Genomic DNA, 20,018 nt, shown 5'->3' with positions numbered 1-20,018 from the left:
AGAGAGAGAGAGAGAGAGAGAGAGACAGACAGACAGACAGACAGACAGACAGACAGACAGACAATCATGACTTTTTCAACTGATAGAGAATGGAAACCAAAAAAGCTGGCTGGTCAGCTAGTGCTACATGGTGCAAGACTTCCCAGCTGTGTCTGCCAGTACCACATCTATGCCTTGGGGGATGTCACCATGGACTGAATGACTCAGTGTTAGATGCCAGGTTTTCATTTAAGGCATACAGGAAGCATATCTCTGCAATATAGAAATGGAGAGGACAGGTCACTGAGCAGTTCAGTCTCATCCATAGGAAGCTCATGCGACACCGTGTGAACAAATGACAATCCTGTCCTGGGAAGCACATACTTCCCATTGGTGACAGTGTGAACCAGGACATCAGGTATGTTTTCAGGATTACTTTGGTGGCCCTGAAGCTTAGAGTCTAAGGTGATCACTGGTATTCTTCCGTGTTTTTACTTTTCGTTCCAATCTCTGTTGAATTTACCTCCTTATATGTATCATTGGCTATAAGAGGACTCAGATCCTCTTTTGGGAGAAAGATGGAGGCATCTTATCATCATGCTTATCATAATTATAATAAATTGTAACATGGTAATTACAAAACCAATGTAATGGAGAGTGTAACAGTTATTATAACCACTGGTAACATGTCTCTCCATAGCAATTTTTGGAACTTCTCTCTGTGCCTGAAAAGGCTGAATAATTTGCAGAGATCCTTTTGTTCCTTACAGTAATTTTTAATAACTTCAAGATAAAAATGAAAGTTCAAAGATGAAGCAATTATTTCAGGGCTATACCTCTGGGGAGCTTCAGTCCCCTCATCTGTAAACTGGAAATAATCGCAGATGTCTATCTCACAGGGTAGATCGGATATAAGATGGTATTCATGTGAGCTGTCTGACTCTCTGCTATGCAGCAAGAGCGCACAGGAATTATTGCTTAGAATAACACGTGCACACACACACACACACACACACGCATACCTACTTACATACAGGAGTGAATTCAGAAATGACTGCTGGTTCAGGCTGTGTTTGGCTCTTCACTACCCCAAAGAGCCTCCGTTAATAGGACCATCCCATGCACCACTGTGGTCTGAGTCTTATATGCAGGCAGCTGAGAGTCTCCCCTGTGGCTCTGTCTGCTCATGCTCAGCTTTCAAATCCACATGCTTACACAGTTCTGTGTGAAGTCTGTTCTTTGCATAAAGTTGCTGTGATGTCCTGCCTGGAAGAGCCTCTGCAGGGATCCCTGGCCTTCCAAGGGCTCTGACTTTGAGATCTGGAACCTACCTGCTTTCCCACTCTTCACCTGTGCAAGCACTTCCCACCTGTGTCAGCACTTCCCACCATGGCCAGAAACTCACTCAACAGCCTAGATGGTGTGCCGGTCTAAGAATTAAGTAGGTGGTGCCACTCAAGTATGTCCTCCTATTACTCCAGCCTGTCACATCTATAGAATACAGGACAAGTGTGTCTCACTTTACCACGGGTACAAGGAATTCGGATCTTTGCCACCTACCCCACCACCAGGAGCTGGGTGTTCCAATTGCATCAATTATCTCCTATCAACTTCTAACCACACGGGGTTCCTTTGTCATTGAGACATCTGAAGTTGACAGGTGTGGCTTACCATACAGCATGCAACAAGGCAGGGGAGAAGCAGGAAATTCTCCACTGCTTGGCTTACCTATGTCTGAAATCTTTATTTCTGACAGAAGACAGGAGAGCAGGGAATAGAAGAAAGAATGAGGTGTTAGCAGCAGGGTTAGAAGCATTATTAGCAGCTAAAAACTTGACAGCAATGGTACTGTACAACACTGTAATAAATACAGACTTAGCGGCCATGACACTGATACATTTTATATTGGATACTCCTTGTCAGTGAGTTCACTTACAAGCAGCTACAGATCACAGAGGAGGCCGGGCTCCACCTGCACCGTACCACCGACTCTGGGAAGGGGACAGACCTGACACGGTGTGCCACTTCAGTGGGGGCTCAGAAGAGATAGGAGTGGCTGATTCTCTTCTTTGCGCAGACATGCACCCAGAGAGATGTACAGGCTTGCTGTTTCGGGTCTCTGCGTGTGTGCTTCTCTATGACAGCCTTCAAAACGTGGGGAGCTTACCAAGAGCCTACTCAAAATGTGGCATGTGACTGGAGGATGAGGGTAATTAGGGAGGATATGACATGGAGGCAAAGCCCAGCAGGAAAAGACTGGAGGGGATAGGTCAGGATGATAATACAGAATTCTTCCCTAATTTTGTTTATTCCTCCCATCATCCCCTCTTGCCTGATACTCAACAGTAGTGGGAAAAAGAGAGAGAAACTAGGATGTCTTATTTGGAGGATATGGAAATTCAGGGAGGCCCTGAATTTAAAGTTGGCTTAAAGTCACACAGTGTCTCTGCTACATTGAGCTGACCCTTGCTCCTTTGCCTCATTATGTTCATCCGACTGAAGCAAGAACAGTCAAGGGGTTCTTCTTCCCTGACCAGTGTCTGTGCATTAACCTCATAACAGAGAAAAGAAAGGGGCAAGGAGTACCCTTCTGTGGTCAGGTATCTCACCCCGCCCGATGTGCCTTGTTCCAGGTGCCCACAGCATGGGCGCCTCCTCGAGCTTCCCCAGGTGACCCGTGCGGAGATTGGGATGCTCGTGGTTCTTAGGACAGTGGCGTCTGACAGCCAGTCAGCATGCTTTGCCTCCGTTTACGTGAAAGCTGCATAATGATGCTTATCCAGCAGAGGGTAACATTACAAGGTAGAACAGCTCTCATGCCTGGTGGGTGGCGGGGCTGTGTGTCGGTCTTCTAGGTTTGGGTTCACTATTCTAGATGCTGGACTTTGAACATCATGTACTTTAAATTCTCTGAGCTTGTTTCCCCCTAGTTGCCAAAGGTTGGTAATAGGTAATGCCTTACAGAACCATCACACTGGTTAACAGTAGGAGCCCTACTGCCCTGCCATCCACTTTGGAGGATGTTCTTATATCCCAAACCAGGATATGGGTGGATTTTTTTTTTCTTTGCTCCAAGATAGCTATAAAAAGCTTTCCAAAATTGAGAGTAGGTCTCCCCTGTCTCTGAAGCACAGTTTCCCTTTAACCATAGAGCCCACCTCATCACAGGGCTCAGGGATCTGGCTCAGGGGCATAGGGAAAAATGCAAACTCAAGAGCTGTTCCCCAGCTGAGAGTTGCTATGCTCCATCACTCGTGGTCAGGAGTGGCTCTGCTCCACCCAGAGAGCCCGCATCAGCCTTGGGCTTCACTTCATCTCAACCTTTGCCAGACAGAGGGACACTAAGGAACAGGGCCAACCAGGGTGACATTTACTTGCCGTGAATCCTTTGTCTTTACAAAAAGACCCTTGTAACTGATTCTATTGGTTAAATGCAGGGAAAAAAAAAAGGTTTGGTTGCTCAGAGGGGACTCATTTTCAGCTGTCACCAGCCTCCCACGTCATCTGGACATGACGGACAACTCTGTCTTCCTCACAGAGCACAGGGGGGCAGCGCCTGATGGAGCTGGGAAGTGAAAAGTCCCAGTATCCGGCAGGTGCAGCTCTGTCCTGACCTACTTCTCTGGTCCCTATGGGTAGGGCTATTGGGCCTCATGATGGCAAGGGGCCATTACAAGGAACCACAGGGAAGAGATCCCCTTACATACCTCATCTCCAGGATGTTGGTGACATTTCCAGAGGGGAAGATCCTGCGGATGTAATTGAAGTCTCCCACGTAGAGACTCCCATCAGAGCCACAGGTGAGGGCCACAGGGGCCAGGAGCTTGTTACCATCAGCAAGACCATTGCAGCTGGGGCAGGAGATGCTCCTCCTGCGCCCGTTGCCCATGATGCTGCCGATGACTGGTGGCTGCTGGGACACGAACTGGTTCTCTCCATTCCCTTTGTGCAGGATGCCTGGGATGAGGAGAGATGCACATAAGGGAGGGAACGGAGGCTGGTTCCCTTTCCTTTGGTTGGCCAATGTTATCTTGATTTTGCAAAGTATATGCGGCCGTGGCCAGACACTTTGAGACTTGTCCTACCACAGTGAAACCCAGGGTTCCCTGAGAGGCTCCGCTGTTTACTGATTGAATTCTCATGCTAGGCCTATGAGGTAGCACTATTATCACTGTTGTGACAGATGGAATAGACCAGCAGTTTAGCCAAGGCCCCACAGGCAGGAAGTGGGCAGATCCAAAATATATCTACCCTCTGCCACCCTCATGTGTGGGTGTGTGTGGTGTCTGTATGCACGAACTTGTACACATGGGTACATGAGCTTGTGTGTGCAGGTTTACGCAGGTGCATATGGAGGCCAGAGGGCTACTAATTTTTTGATGCAGGGCCTCTCATATCCTGGAACTTGCCAGGTAAGCTAGGCAGGCTTGTCATTGATCCCCAGGGATCTCTCTGTCTTCTCCTTTTCAGGGCTTGGATTGAAAGCTTATTTCACCATGCATAACATTTTAAAAGATATGTTTTACGTATAAAAGTGTTTTGCCTGCATGTATATGTGTATCACATGTGTGCCTGCTGCCTGTATAGGCCAGAAGAGGGAAGGGAATTGGATTCCCTGGAACTGGAGTTATAGATGTCTATGAGCCATTGTAGCACTAGGAATTGAACCCAGGTCTTCTACAAGAACAAAGGCTCTTATTGGCTGGGCCATCATTCCAGTGCCCACCTTTTTCTGGCATTTTTTAACTTAGGCTCTGGGGACAGAACTCAGGTTCTTGTGCTGTAAAGACTAACACGTTATTGACTGAGCTATCTCTTCAGCCCCAAGGTACAGCTCTTGACATTCAGGCTAATGCACCTCCCCTGGACTCAGTCTGAATCTGATTCAGATGTACATTCTTACTTTCCCTTCTTTCCACTAATACAATTTCAAGTGTAGAGTTCATGTCTTTTTCATTTCTATATCTCCAGTGCCTAGCATAGCATCTGACACATGGTAGATACCATTAAATGTTTACTGAAATAGAGGAGGGAAGCTCACAGTTTCTGCTCAGTAGCATGGACCCAGGTTTTTACCTGGTTTTACAGTTGGCAGGGTGATCCTATATCCTGTAGAGATTTCAAGTGTCTTTACTACTCACACTGTTCTGGGCTCTCAGTTTCCCACTAACAAAATGAAGGGACTCATTTGAATGACCTCGGTGACTTGTCTTCTTTCTCACACATATCTACATTTTCTCCATTCCTGACCACCTTTTTCATCTGTTTATGGCCACAGCCTCTAGGTTGAACCATCTTTCCTGCTATACCTGTTTCTATGATACCTGAGTTGGACTGGGATCCTATAGGTCACAAGAATCTCCTTTCCGTGTGCCACACTCTCTCTAGCTTTGTGCAAACCATGTCTTTTATTGAATGGGTTTAATCTAAATTTTACTTAGTCTAACCAGCTATTTTTCTAAATCCAAGTATGTGCCTTTTAGGTTTTTTCTGTAATCCTTTCTTGATATTTAAAACTGGCTTATACTTTCTTTTATTAATTTTAGAGTACTTTCACATTTGGATGTTGAAAACTATTTAAATTTATTTTGCACAGAATGTGGAGTGGAGGTGTAGCATAGTTTTTCTAAATACATTGAAGGATTTTCTCTAGTATTAGTTTCTGAAGCGTGTATCTCATGACATGTGATACTCTCTCTCTAGTGTATGAAATTTCTATATATGCACAGGGTGCAAGGCAAGCCTTTCCCCATTATCCACCGATGGCCCATCCACCCTTTCCTCTTCTGTAGCTAACATAATTCCCAACACCTAGCTGGACACATGTCTGCCTGGAGCAGTCATGACCCTGGAGTAGCCTCATCTGACACTGAGTTTTGGCCAGTGGCTCCTAAGTGTCCATGCTGAGATCATTTGCTGGGCAGCATCCTCACACTGGAAGGGCCTGACTCCTGGTCCTTTTCCTTCTCCTTGATGATGTTCCTACATCCACAAGGATGTGCAGGCTGGAGTTGAAGTAGTCATCTTGGACTGTGACCTTGGGGTAAAAGCCATGATGAACAAGGAGGACAGAGGAGCCTCATTCTGAGCCTGCAGCCCAAGATAATCTGCCTCCCTGAGGTTTGCAAGTGAGTGAGAAACAAAATTTAGCTTGATCACAGTTCTATTACTTCGGAATTTTGGATACTGTGAGCCAAACCTAGTTTTTTTTGTTTTTTCCATTTTCATATACACCCCCATTCACCTTGTCCATTGCTTTCTCTTTCCCCTCTAGCCTTCATCTCCACCGTGTTCCGAAACAGATACCTTTCTGCTTCTACATCATTTGAGGGGAAAATTAGATTCCTCACATTAGGAAAACAAGGTATTTGAATCGAGCTTATTTTACTTAATATTATCTTCTTCAGTCCTGTCCATTTCCCTGTAAATAATGTAATTTTATTCTTTGTTATGGCTAAATAAGACTCCATTATATAAGATACATTTTCTTTATCTATCCATCTCTTGATGCACTGCTAAGCTGGTTTCATAATGTGGCTATTGTGAGCAGTGTAGCAGTAAACATGGTGGCTAGGCATCTCTATGGTAGGGTGAGTAACATTCTTTGGGGCATCCTCTCATGTGGTTGTCTGAGGACCTTCCACACTGTTTTGCATTATAGGAACATCGAATCGCATTCCTGCCAATGGTGTATAAGGGTTTCCTTTCCTGTATCGTTTCTATTATTGTTTTCCTTTTTCCATTTTATTTATTTTTAAAGGTTTGTTTTTATATTAACTTTGAGGAAAATAAACTCTATGTTGAATATATTGTCCTCATACTCCACTTCCTGGATTGATCTTGATGATGTTGGCCATTCCAACTGGGGTAAGATAGACTTTCCTAGGTTTGGATTTTCATGTCCTGATGACAAAAGGATGTTAAGCAATCCTTTCTCATGTTTGCTGACATTTGTGCTTCTCCTTCAAGATCATTCTGTGCACCTCTGATCCATGCTACTGGTCATGGGTCACTTCTGAAGTTTCTGATCTGCCCATGACTCTACCTGTTTTTCTATCAGTGCCACACAGCTCTGGATTGTCATTTTCTAATTTTATCATGTGCTGAGTCCTTGTCTTTTTGCTCCTGTTTTAGAGACTCATAGGAATGTTCAAGTCTTTTGTTATACATTTTTTGATATGGGTTTTCACCTCTATTTTAAACATGCTATGGGATTGACAAGCATCTTTCCAATTTTAGACTAGTCCGGAGATAAGCAACATTGTTACTATCCCTAATAAGCAACATTGTTACCATCCCTAATAAGCAACATCGTTACCATCCCTAACAAGCAACATTGTTACCATCCCCAATAAGCAACATTGTTGCTACCCCGAACAAGCAACATTGTTAGTATCCCTAATAAGCAACATTGTTACTGTCCCTAATAAGCAACATAGTTACTACCCCCTAAATAAGCAACATTATTACTATCCCTAATAACTAACATTATTACTATTCCTGCTTAGGGAATACTAGGTAGAAGATAACAACATTGTCACTATGGTTCCTGTCCCAAGGCAGAAGAGAGTCAGACTGGGTTCCTTTTTTGTTTGTTTGTTTTGTTTTTTGTTGTTGTTGTTTTTGTTTTTTTTTTTTTTTTGAGACAGGGTTTCTCTGTGTAGCCCTGGCTGGCCTCGAACTCAGAAATCTGCCTGCCTCTGTCTCCCAAGTGCTGGGATTAAAGGCGTGTGCCACCACGCCTGGCTCAGACTGGGTTTCTTAATGTACAGATATGAGTGACACCGACTGTGGATGAAGCCCGATGTCATAATTTTCTTACCCCAGGTTCCAGCTGCTTATGCCTGAACTCCAAGAGTTCTTTCTTCCATCTCACTTAGCCCAAATTACAGAGAATGGACCTCCTCTCCAAGAACTCTTCTTCAGAGCTACACTTCCTTCACTCATGGCTGCTCTTAGAGTATCTCCTACTTGATACTAGAGCTAATCCTAGACCTTTTGGGATGCTTCACAGGGATCCTCTCTCCATTGTTGCTTTGATGACAAAGAATGGAGTACTTCTCCTATGTCTCTCTGGTGTCCTATGCTTTCATCTGTCATTTTCTGACAGCCTTCTAAATGATGGATCTCCTTGGAGCCCATATTTTCACTGTATGCTTCCCCCACTCCCCCTTCCTTTCTTCCTTCTTTTCTTTTTTGTGTAAGGATAACAAGATAGCAAAGGAGAGGCCACCTTAGCCTAGTTCAAGGAGCCCCATGATCCCACTCACCACTCTGTATGTTCAGGGCATGGTGCTTATCCAGACTCCAGCCCCCCAGCTTGGAGGCATCAATTTCATAGCCCTGCAGCACCGCTGTCCTTTTCTCCCACAGGATCAGATCCGGGCAGGATTCGTATTCATAACCCACGGAAACTACAGGGACATGAGAGCAAAGTGCACAAGTGAGCAAAGTGTCCTCTCTGAGCCTCAGCCCCCCAGGCAAGGCCTATGATTATCTATTATAGGACAGATAAAAAGTATCATGCTTGTTCTTGGGAATTAGAATCATGTGAAATACCAAATACCAACACAGTAATGCTGGGGCTTAAAAACTTTTTTTTTTTTTTTGAAGGACAACTACATATTATTAGGAAAAGTTAAATAGTTCAAAAAGACCCAAGTGACTTGATTCTGGGGAATAATCTTTTAAAATGCTCCGTATATGTTGTGGTAATATCCACGTGTATGTGAGTGCATATGTATGTGTGGGTGTGTGTATACATGTGTGTGGAGAGAAGTTGGCTTTTATATACATTTTGAGGATCCAAACTCTATAATATCCTATGAACTTTTTCACTGTAGCCTTATTTGTAGGTGTAGACAATTGAGAGTGACACAATGCTCAATCAGGTGAGAATCTAATCATGTCCAATCCAGAAATATTACTCGCCCCCTGGACATCATGGTTACAAAGGCCAGCTGATGTCATAGGAGGTGCTTAAAGAAAAACACTCAGTTGAAAAGTTGATTGTTTTCAGTCATCTATGATTTAAAAAAAATATGAGTTTTCCTAAGCTTGGTCTCTGTGGAAGCTCAGGCCTGAGGGAGCATCAGCTGAGACAGGCAAGCTATCTCTCCTGAGTAACTCCTCAGAAAGAGCACTGTTTTCTAGATAGCAACATCTGACCATGTGCTTGACACGAGAGCTAATAACTGGCTAGCCTCTGAATGTTGTTCACAGATGCCTTAAAGGATGGCTAACCACTTACAGGAACAGAGGAGTGGGCTAGACGATGTGCCCAAGTTTCAGTGGCAGTCACGAGCCTTACTGCTGGCTATGATGATCTCAGCAGAATGAGCCCTAGTGCTGGAATCTCACAGCATGGACCTTCCGAAACTGCAAAGTGGGCACTAAATGTGCTCATGTCACTGAGGGGGGTCTTGGGGCCTTGGCTGTATTTTTGTAGATGGCAGATGATAGAAGGGTTGTGAATGGTGAGATATGGCATTTCTGTTCCCAGAGACCCTTTGTGTCACAGGGTAGGGATGCAAATCCTAATGAAGATCTGGATGAATCTAGTTCTCTTCCATCTATCTCTGCATCCTTAAGATGTCACTGTAGTTGGTGCCTTAGCATCCTCCAAAGGATGTGGCTGTGGGATTCATTGTGATGCTAATGTGTCTGACACATTAAGCCCAACCTATAGTATTTCATGGAGTAGGGGCTCAAGAGATCCTCTCAGTTCCTTCCTGCCTCCCAGGACTCCTTTTCCCTTCTTTCCCTTCTCTCTTCCCTTCCTAAGTGCAATGTGGCTTCTCAGTTCCTTTCTGTCTTTGCTAAGTGAAGACAATTGACTGGGACTAGGATTTGAGCTGAAGGAATTTGCAGGGCTATTGCTCCTCAGTCATCTCCCTAGGAATTATGACTACTGACTGTCTCTCTCAGAAGCTTCTGGGACCCTGCTCTAATTTAGAAGTTGGAGGGACAATCATCTTGCACAAGTTCTGACTTTAGCTCTTATAACTGAAAATATGGAGGTAGCCCAACCTTGGCCCCTCTGTTTTAATTTTAGGTTTTAGCAGCATGGGTGCAGAGTGGCCAGATAACACGTGCATAGTCTGCTTTCCTGGCACTCAGGATATCTTAGCCCATCACACAGCACCATAGTGCTTTCTGAGGACTGTTCTGTAACCACTTTCCATGCTTGGGCTTTGCTTACTCAGGCCTTTCGATGTATCCTCTAGGCTCTGGATAGCTACTGAGGTCTCACAGCCCCATTAAGCCCTAGCAGGTTTTGACCTGAAAAGAAGAAAGAAGGGAGGAAGGAAGGAAGGAAGGAAGGAAGGAAGGAAGGAAGGAAGTCACATTCTTGAGGGATTCCTTGGTTTTGCTTTGCTTTGTCTCTGCCAATATGTGGAGCCTGTGTTGCAGGTGCTCAGGGGAGCACTTACCAAAGGCTTCTGAGAGTCCAAACACCTTCTGGTTGTAGACATCTGTCTTGTCCCAGATGAAGTAATAGGACAGGTCAGGAGCTGCAGCAAACCACTTCCTGAAGAGCCGACCCTCGACCGCCACCATGAGATGGACCTTCATGAGGTTGAAGGGGATGGTGGGGTGTGTGAGACTGATCCTCAGGACAGACTTATAGCCAGGGGTGCGGCTGCTCAGATAGCTCAACCTCATCTTGCAGCCAGCAATGACGATTTCTTCTTGCAGAGCCTACAGCACAGACAGATCATAGTAGGGATATATCACTGTGGGTCTGGGGAGAAGTGACATCCAAGGCCTGTGGCCTTTGGGTGTTCAGGAGGCACAGGAGGAAGCAGAAGGGACGCCAGTGAGGAGGAGAAGGAAGAATAGCAGGAAGATGTAGGGAGAGGAGAGGGAAGAGAACGGGAGAGGCAGGAGGAGGACTGGCCCGTCTCCAGGGCTGGTTCCTACATGGTGTACCTGCACTAACAAACTCACCTGTGTGAGCCTTGGACCCCTCTCCAGTGCAACATAAATGAAGATATTTTATTCGTGGGCCTGAGAGGATACATAAGGATACTCAACAATGTACAGCTTTGACTCATTAGCTGTGTCAGTCAGGAAAACTCAAGGAATCTCAGAATCTGCACTTCCTCACTGGATCAATACCAGTAAGGCCACATATACAAAGTGCCTAGCTGTCATTAGGCAGGACAGGGTATGGCTGGTACCCATGGAGTTGAGAGCAGGGCTGCTATGAAGAAAGACTAATGTAGACAGCAATCGGAGCCTGATAGATGATGGTTTCTACCTGGAGCTTTCTTAAAGTGAGATGTAGTTTAAATGTAGCCTTTCCAGGACAGTCAACAGAGACCACACTAGGCTGAACAAATACATCATCAGGCAGTGCTTGAGAACCTGACAAGGTCCTGTTCCAATGTCCCAGTTTGTCCCCAGAGAGGAATTTTCAGTGCACAGTGGCTCCCAACCCCAGTGCCTTCCAGATGAGCAGAGACGACTGAAGAAGGGAACAGTCAGTGCATTCCAGATGACCACCATAAGACAAACACAGGGGACTGTCATCAGCTCGATGCTCTGGGCTCTTGCTCAAGAAGGGAACATTAAGTCAATTGAGCCTAACATGTCCATTCAAGGGATGTGGCTATTTTTACCCCGTGTTTACAGGGGAGCTGAGCCCTTCTCATTCTGTTTATCCTATAGAAGGGTGTAGATGTTTTGGCTCTGATGCTTTTCCAAATACAGGAAACGCTATAGATTGGGCTTAATCCAGGGCCGCCTTCCCAGGCCACAGTTTATAGTTCCAGGCAAAGTAGGCTACACACCCGGGTGAGCCATAGGCAGCGTTTGAGTGCTGGCCTGATGCTCTCATAAACATTTCCCTTTGCTAATGCACCCATCACAATCTCCACATCCCAGCACTTGCAAACATCAACCAACAATGGGACCGGGAGTTCGTTTTTAGGTGTTTTGTGGGACTAACAGTAAGCAAGGTTTGTGCCCCCGCTGAACCTGTGGGCACCCAGCTCAGAGAGCAATGTAAAGAGAATCTGACCTTGAACCTCATTTGTTGCACAGTCCCTGCTCCTGGGAAAAGATGTCTAGCTGGAGCCGAGCCAGGGTTGACTAACAAATTACTTCTCTCCAGCAAGTTCTGTCTCTGCTGACAAGCATTTCATACAAAAGGTCAGCCTGGCCACTGAGGCAGGAGACAGGCGCTGAATCTCTGAGAAGGAGTGAGCTTTCTATACAGTGAGAATCCAGAAATGGTTATGTTTTTTTATTGGGGACTGACACTGGAAACTGCTCAACAGGGGACGCTCAGGGAGATGTGTTTGCTCCTCTAGGCGTGAAACACACACACACACACACACACCAGGACAACCTATTAACATGCACATTGCTGAGGTCTCATTAGGCAGGCAGGTGACCTGGGCTTCTCTGGACTTCTGTGCTGCTGTTTCCCCTCGTTCTCTGGCCTTCTTTTCTGCCTACAGACTGGGGATGATGGAGGAGATCCAGCTTAGAACGGTTTTGCTAGGCAAAGAATCTATCTTAATTTTCATCAGATTAAAATACATTTTTTCTCCATTACTTCCCTTTAATGATAATGAAGTAAACCATTTGCGTGTGTAGATTTGATCCAAAGCAATCCTTAATTGGCACAAAGGCAGCACGTGTTAAATAATCTTAGCAATAATAATAGCTAAAATTTATCGAGCACTTAGTAGGTATCAGACATCGTGCTAAGTACCTCATGTTACATTTTTCTTATTTACTCTTTATTAAAATGCTTAATACTTGGGGTCCCATGGCTTATTCCTATTCATAGAAACTATTATTATAAGTACTTAGAGCAGAAATACCAAGAGAGGTGAGATTCTGAAAGCTGAAGAACAAAGAAGAATGAACAGGAAGACAGGGTAGGAAGAGCCGAGGAGTTTATTGCAAACCCCAGTGTGCCAGGCAGACTGGAGGCGTGCACCAGTCTCTAGCATGTAAGATAGTCTTCATATTCTGATGCCATGCCCATGATGCAATTTGGCAAAGTGGGCTTTGGGGGGTCTTACCCAGGCCCGTACAGGTACTTTCTCTTTTGCCATTGTCTGTGAGATTATCTTCTGCCCCCAAATAAAATAAAAGAATAGCCTGATGTCATCAAGGTGCCTGGGTACCTGGATTTCTGGGACAATGGGGCCTTTCTCAGCACAGGAGCTGGCGAAGGATGTCAGTGGGGATGGAGAGACCACAGGGTTGGGGCGGGCAAAGTTGCTCAGGTCACAGCTGGGGATCTCATTCTCCTCGTGTCTCATGACGATGGTTTCCATGACAAAGAAGCGATCCCAGGGTAGCCAGAGGGTATGCTCCTGTGTGATGAAGGGTGCCCGTTCGAATCTCAAGATGATGGAGATGCCGCCATTTGTGACCAGGTCAAAGCTGTGGGTGGGGGACAGTAACAGCAGAAATAAGATGAAGAGAATGAGATCCTGAAAGTCACAGGAAGGGGCTGAGTACTCGGTGAGCGCTACTCTGACACCCAGAGACTGGATTGCAGCCACAGTGACAATGACTGCAGAAACCGTTAGTGGTTCCTACAAGATGATTGGCCAGGGAGAGTTTACAGATGCCAAATTAACCACTGCAGCAGGAGCTGTTTGGCAGAACCCAGGGCAGCGGGTGAACCTCAGCCTGGTGCTGTTACCGTGTTAGCCAGAGCCCACAAAGAGCCAGCAGAATGAGACTGAATAAGTGTTCCCTGGGCATTATGAACCCTGCATTGAATCCTTATTGCCATGAACTATGGTGTGGCCATGAGTAAATCAGCCAGCCCTCCTCTCTCTCTCTCTCTCTCTCTGCATGTATATATGTATGTGTGTGTGCATGCACACATGCACATGCATCTGTATATGTGTATGTATGGAGACCGTAGTTTGATATAGGTATATAGAGGGCTTTCTCCTCCATCCCCACTCTGTTTTTGTTTTTTAGTTTTTAGATAGGGTCTGTCTATGGTCCTGGCTGTTCGGGAGCTCATTATGTAGACTAGGCCAGCCTTAAACTCAGAGATTTACCGGCTTCTGCCTCCCAAGTGCTGGGATTAAAGGCATGCACTACCAGGTCCAGGCATTGAGACAAGACTCTTATTGAACCAGGAGCTTGTAGTTTTGTCTGGACTAGCTGCCCAGTTAGCCCCTGGGACCCATATGTCTCTCCCTCCCAGCTTTTATGTGGGTGGTGGTGGAGATCCAAATTCAGGTTCTCATGCTTACACAGAAGTACTTTCTCCATTGGGCCATCTGTCCATCTCTCAAAGGGGTTGTTCTGAAGTCCTAAGCAGCTAAGCAGTTTGAGACTGTGTAATTAGAACCACAGTATCTTGTAAGTGCAAGGGGGAAATGCAAACCCAAGTGCCCAGCTGAAATGAGATTATTGCGACAAAGCATCCAGAGACAGCTTCGGTTCATGGCTCTTTAAGGGTGTTCTGAGCAGTAATGCATGCTCCTGATTCTTGTTCTGGCTCTGTTCTCCAGGTCCTTCGCTGCCTCAGACAGCTCTACCCTGGGCCTCTTGTTTCAGGTTTGTGTGAGAGCATGTAGATAAAAATCCTCCTTGCTTTACCCCTAAGTACCTTACTCCCAGATAGGACTCCTCCAGAAACATATTAGCAGTTGTCAGGATCTGGCACCTCAGTCCCTACCACATTCAGATAAACCTTACCTGGCACTTGCCTTTATAAACCATGATGTGCGCCTTTCAGTTTTGAAAGTCAAGGAATGTGAGTTCCCATTTGCCTACCTTAATGTTTCTGCCAGTTGCCAGCCCTCTATCGAGAACAGCCTCTGTCCTGTAGCCACATGATCAGAGGCTAGGAGAGCTCAGGTTATGGGTACAGGGGCTGGAAATCAAGGTGTAGCACATATCCTGAAGGATAGGTCTGCTTAGCCAAGACTAGTGTTTGGCTGTCACTCCAAGCCCTGTGTTTGGTGTGTGAGAGCCCCGCCTAGCGTTTGCTTTTTATCTTTCTAAAAAGAAAGTTTGAAGCCATCAAGAAATGAACTTAGTGGTCATGTTCCCATGTTTCTCCCAATGTGAAGGGCTGGTCCCTTCTACCGAACTACCAGCAAGAGGCTGTTCATTTCACACTTGCACAGATCCAGACACCAAGAGCTTGCTGTAGCCATAGGACCGCAGGTCCATTTTTGAGTAATTCTGAGCATTAGGACTTCAGTTTTTGGAACATGTCTGGGCTTCCCTCCTTCTTGTTCTTGTGTATTGAGCTTTTTTATCTGCTATGGTGACCTGAGACTAGTAGCTTTGTCTGCCAGCTCTCTTCTACTGTAATATCTCCTTGGACAAAGTCCTTTTGAGTGGTACATTTAGCTTTAGGGGTTTATTTTTTGAGACAGAACCTCTCTGTGTAGACCAGGCTGCTCTTCAACTCATAATTCTTCTGCTCCAGCCTCAAAAGATGTGAGATTTCTGGCGTGTGCTATCATGCCCAGCTAGGGCATGCTTGCAGAGCCTGCCATGACAAAGCCTTGCTCAGGCAGAATTCTTGTCTCCTCCTAGAGGTCTGTTGTGTCACGGAGACTCCTGACAGCCTATGCCGCAGTGCACTGCAAGTGTTCCAGTGTCCAGGACACCCATTTTTCTGTCTTTCTAGGGACACTTAGCTCACAGCATGAATACATGAGACACTACCATTTCTTCTTAAATGACTGCTAAATGGGCAAGATCCTTTTTGCCTTGGCTACTGACTCAGATCAACCCAGTGATTATCTCTGTCGCTGGTTTGTGAGACCCCTCAACACAGGCTCTCATGTTTACCTTGACACATACAACTTTGGTTAGCTTTGGCTACCCGGTTCACTCTTCCCCTTCCTTAGAGGTTGCAAGGGTCTTGTATTCAACCATCCTGTCCCAGAGGCAAATTCTGCTCATGGTAGATGACCCTGATTACGGTTCCTCAAAAACCAAAGACAGGCTCTTCTTTCTGGGAGTTTTCCGCATACTTGACTGCTCATTGCCCTTTTTATGTTAATGTTTATTAGTTAGATGGCACCTTCAGGAAGGGATGATGGAGAAACACCAAGGGTGGGCATTTATTGTAGTCCAAGAGTTCAGGGTATGTTCTCTAGGAGAATACCCACCATCAGGAGGAAACACTTACAGGGTGGTATTCCTGTCACATAACGAATGAGTAGTATCTGTGTTCATTTGGTTTTTTTTAACAGCCAAACACAAGTTTGGCTGGACTCAAAAGCTCTGTTCAAGAGAGGCAGCCTATAGGGAGGGAGAGATGACAAACAAGAAAAGACTTTTCCTCAAGGATATGAGCAGACTGGGGCAGCTGGCCATGCCAGGGGCTGAGTGCAGTGGGCCAAGGCCAGACTTACTCATCTGGTTGGGAAATCCTGTTGTAGATGTGAACATGGACTTGACCCCAGAGGGAAGGTTCTCAAATGGAGCCTACCTCTTGTTGGTCAAACACCACTCTTACATTACAGGTGAGTTATATCACCTTTCCAAGCCTCAGTTTCTCATTCTATAAAATTAGGCTGAGCACCATAACAATTTGGCAAGGCCACAAATTAGCTCGAGTGATGGATGGGCAAGCCCAGGATGCCACTCGTTCCCTGGGCACCATACTCAGCACGACCTCACACTTCAAGTCATCGAGCCTGAACCACTTCTCTTGACTCCAGGTCTCTTGGTTTTTCTTCATGGCTTGCATTTTCCATCTTTTTTGAGTATCTTCTCTGTTACTGCTTTCTGTGTATGAGCTACTGTTAACATTTGACATCAGGCGGTGTGTGTGTGTGTGTGTGTGTGTGTGTGTGTGTGTGTGTGTGTGTGTGAAGTTGTGGGTAGGGAACTGGTGAGTGTGTCCTGGTGCTGCCTGGAAACCGCAGATTGTGCTGGTGAGTCAGATGCAGCCTAGGCCTTCAGTGCACACGCACTCATTCTCACCTGCTGACTATCTTTAGCCTTGCGGCTTCTCCTATATTCCAGGCATAAGCGAAACTGAGCCAAGGAAGGAGTGGACTGGGCCAGATGCTCTCTGTTCATGTACAGCAGAGGGAGTTTCACAACTATGGGAACAAGTGATAACGTTCCCATACATTATGTCTGTGTTGGAAAGAACATTTCAGGCCTGTGGTGCATGGGCGAGGAGTTATTTGAAATACAAGCACCTTTTCTATGTCACAGTGTGGGAGGCTGATGCAGGAAGCCTCCCTCCTGGTGCTCAATACCCTCAAGAAACAGTAGATAGGGCCAGCATAGCACAGACAGGGAAATAGTAGCCCAAAGATGCCAAAGAACAGGCGATTCCTAAGGTCAAAACATGTAGGATTACTGCGGTGTAGTTCTTGGGTCCTAGTCTGAGCAAGCCCAGAGGGGCCTACTGACTGACAGTTTGCTCTTTCAAGTGGAGAGTTTTGTGGCAAAAAGAACAATCTCTGAAAGCTCCTGTTCGGATGACTGTTCCCCTGTGGGCGGTAACGTACTAAGAATACCCCTGGCCTAGGGTTCCCACGGCTGCCATTTCTGTAAAATCCAAAACCCGGAGACAGACACAATCAAGAAAGGAAGCTCCTTCATGCCCTGGTGGGTGTTTGCTAAGGGGCCTCTGGCAGAAACTGTTCAGGGCAGTGGCCTGGCCTGGCCAGTTTACTCCCTGGAGACTGGCCCAGACCCCCTTCTAGCTGTGCCCTTCCCAGGAGCATGGAGGAGGGGAGACTGTACACCAAGCTTGCCAAGCTGTCTAAGAGGCACACATGTCTCCACACAGAGGAGTCCTGCTTCATTATCACCTCGGCTGGGACATGCTCACATCTGATATTGGATTAAAGAGGTGCTAAAATCAATCAGGCTAGAGCATAATTTCCAACACAGAGTGAGGATTCAACCTTATGGGCCCACGCTCAGCCAGATGGACTGACATCACCTGATTTCATTAAAAATAGAGGACGCCTCACCACCGACAGCCTAAATATTCCTCTTGCCTTCTTTTGCTCTGAAATATTTGTGCTACTCTGTCCTCATTATTCAACAACTTGCAATAATTAGTATTTTTTTTATGTCCACTATTTATTTACTTACTGTGTGTCACACTAGGAAGTGAATTCTTGTGTGGCAGGAAACAATGATTTATTAGACAGAAACTATAAGCTAGGTGCTTCCTCATCCACTGTAGTGTCCTATCCATTCCTAGTGTATGAGGTAGATGGTATTAGAATCACACTTCAGATGAGGAAGCTGAGGGTCCAGAGAGGCAATATTTGTCCAGGCATACTTTAGTCACAAAGTAGGGGGAGGTCCAAGGTCATTAAGGACACCTTAGCTTTACTTCATATTGTTGATGGTCCTCAGGGAAATTAAAAGGCCAGAATTCTGCTATCACCTAAATGGCTTCTATGGGAGCAACTTCTAAGCAGTTGAAATGTAGAAACCAAATGGTTAGATTCCAAGGAGCCATCTTATCCATTACAAAGTAGACTTATGACAGTATTCCCATGAGTCACTGGGCAGCATAATATGGATAAGGAACCCTCTGTTTAAATGAGATCCTCATGAGAAGGTGTTATGTCTACAGCCAAAGGGACAGAGGCCGGAGGCAGGCACAGATGACAAGACAGTAGGTGGCAGAGCTGGGTGTTAGAATATAGTCTGTCTGGGTCCAGGTCTGACCCTCTGTCTACATAATCGATCCAGGGCAACTATGCTGCAAGTCTATAGCCCCTAATTCTCAGGCCCTAACTCTCTCTGGCCCACAAAGGGTTTCCTACCTGCCATCTTGCCTGCTGATTGTGTATCCAAAGAGAGGGTTATTGATGAAACTGATGTTCACGCCAACCAATGGGGTCCCATCTGACGTCATCACTTGTCCACGAATGACACAAGCATGCCTGTGGAAAGAGAAGAGAGAAGAACATGAAATACCTTTCATGGTCTACAGGGAAGTCACAGAAGTCATAGCCAGAAGACTGGTCATCTATACATGACTAACATCCAGGAGTCCCACGTGGTCACTTCATACAAACAATAGTCTCTTAAAAAAAAAAAAATCACCTCTTGAGGTATCAACGTGTCCTTGAGAGAATCACTCTGGGAAAACGTTTTCAAGTATCTCAAGCCAATGTTATTTTTCTAGGGCTGTCATCTGCTGTGAGGGGAGAAAGCTGACTCCAGGGAGCAACACGGTATAGTCAAGCATGTGACGACAGAGTCGGGTGGCCTGGGTTCAAATCCCAGCTCTGCTACTTGCTAGATCTCTGAGCTTGTGCTGGTATGTGACAGTTCTTTGAGCCTCATTTGTTTCTGTTTTCTTTCTTTCTTTTTTTTTTTTTTTTGGTTCTTCATCTTGGTATAGTGTAACAGTGGTGTGGTATGGTAAGGTACAATGTAACAGTGGTACGGTAAGGTAAGGTACGATGTAACAGTAGTACGGTAAGGTACAATGTAACAGTGGTATGGTAAGGTACGATGTAACAGTAGTACGGTAAGGTACAATGTAACAGTGGTATGGTAAGGTACAATGTAACAGTGGTACGGTAAGCAACAATAGCCATCATTTTATTACTGGAAGTGAGATCACAAGAGAATAGGATGGAGGGTATATTTCCTTTTACCTGGCATTGGGAAGAGAAGGCTACATGATAGCACCCCCTTGGGGACCTGTCCCCACTCCCAGCTCCCTCCTCCTTGTCCCTTGTATTCTAGACCACAAACTATGCGCTTTTCCTGCATTTTCCAGGAGAATGTTGTGTGGTGCCTGTGTCTGTGTGATGTTCTCCCATTTCTGCCTAAAATGTCACCTCTACACAAACTCCAACAGTCTTGTCCTTCAACACCCACTTCAGAGGACTTCGGTGAAGTTCCTGCTCAGAACTCTCATCTTGCTCCCTGGAAACCACACACCAAGGCCTTGGTACCCTGCCAAGCTGCACCTCCCTCTCCTCTCCACCCAGGCATCAGGTAGTGTGAGGGCGTTGCAAGGCTTTCTCTGTAGTGCAGAGCCTGGACCATGCCTAGGGAGTACTTAGTCACTGGGGGAAAAACAGGGG

The 20,018-nt window shown here is 45.8% G+C and overlaps 1 protein-coding gene across 10 annotated transcripts in view; it reads right to left on the bottom strand.

The window, feature by feature from the left end:
- Positions 1 to 20,018, bottom strand: part of Tenm4 (teneurin transmembrane protein 4) — a 710,423-nt gene that overhangs the window by 54,915 nt on the left and 635,490 nt on the right. For all 10 annotated transcript variants that reach the window (XM_029539653.1, XM_029539636.1, XM_029539617.1 and 7 more), the window contains 6 exons: positions 18,741 to 18,860; positions 13,125 to 13,386; positions 10,413 to 10,680; positions 8,250 to 8,393; positions 3,687 to 3,936; positions 1,708 to 1,728 (listed from right to left, as the gene is read on the bottom strand). In XM_029539653.1, coding sequence (XP_029395513.1) covers positions 1,708 to 1,728; positions 3,687 to 3,936; positions 8,250 to 8,393; positions 10,413 to 10,680; positions 13,125 to 13,386; positions 18,741 to 18,860 — 1,065 coding nt within the window. The remainder of the gene's footprint in view (positions 1 to 1,707; positions 1,729 to 3,686; positions 3,937 to 8,249; positions 8,394 to 10,412; positions 10,681 to 13,124; positions 13,387 to 18,740; positions 18,861 to 20,018) is intronic.

Source organism: Mus pahari, chromosome 1 (assembly GCF_900095145.1).
Source record: "Mus pahari chromosome 1, PAHARI_EIJ_v1.1, whole genome shotgun sequence".
Taxonomy (NCBI): domain Eukaryota; kingdom Metazoa; phylum Chordata; class Mammalia; order Rodentia; family Muridae; genus Mus; species Mus pahari.
This window is presented reverse-complemented; position numbering and strand designations above follow the sequence as displayed.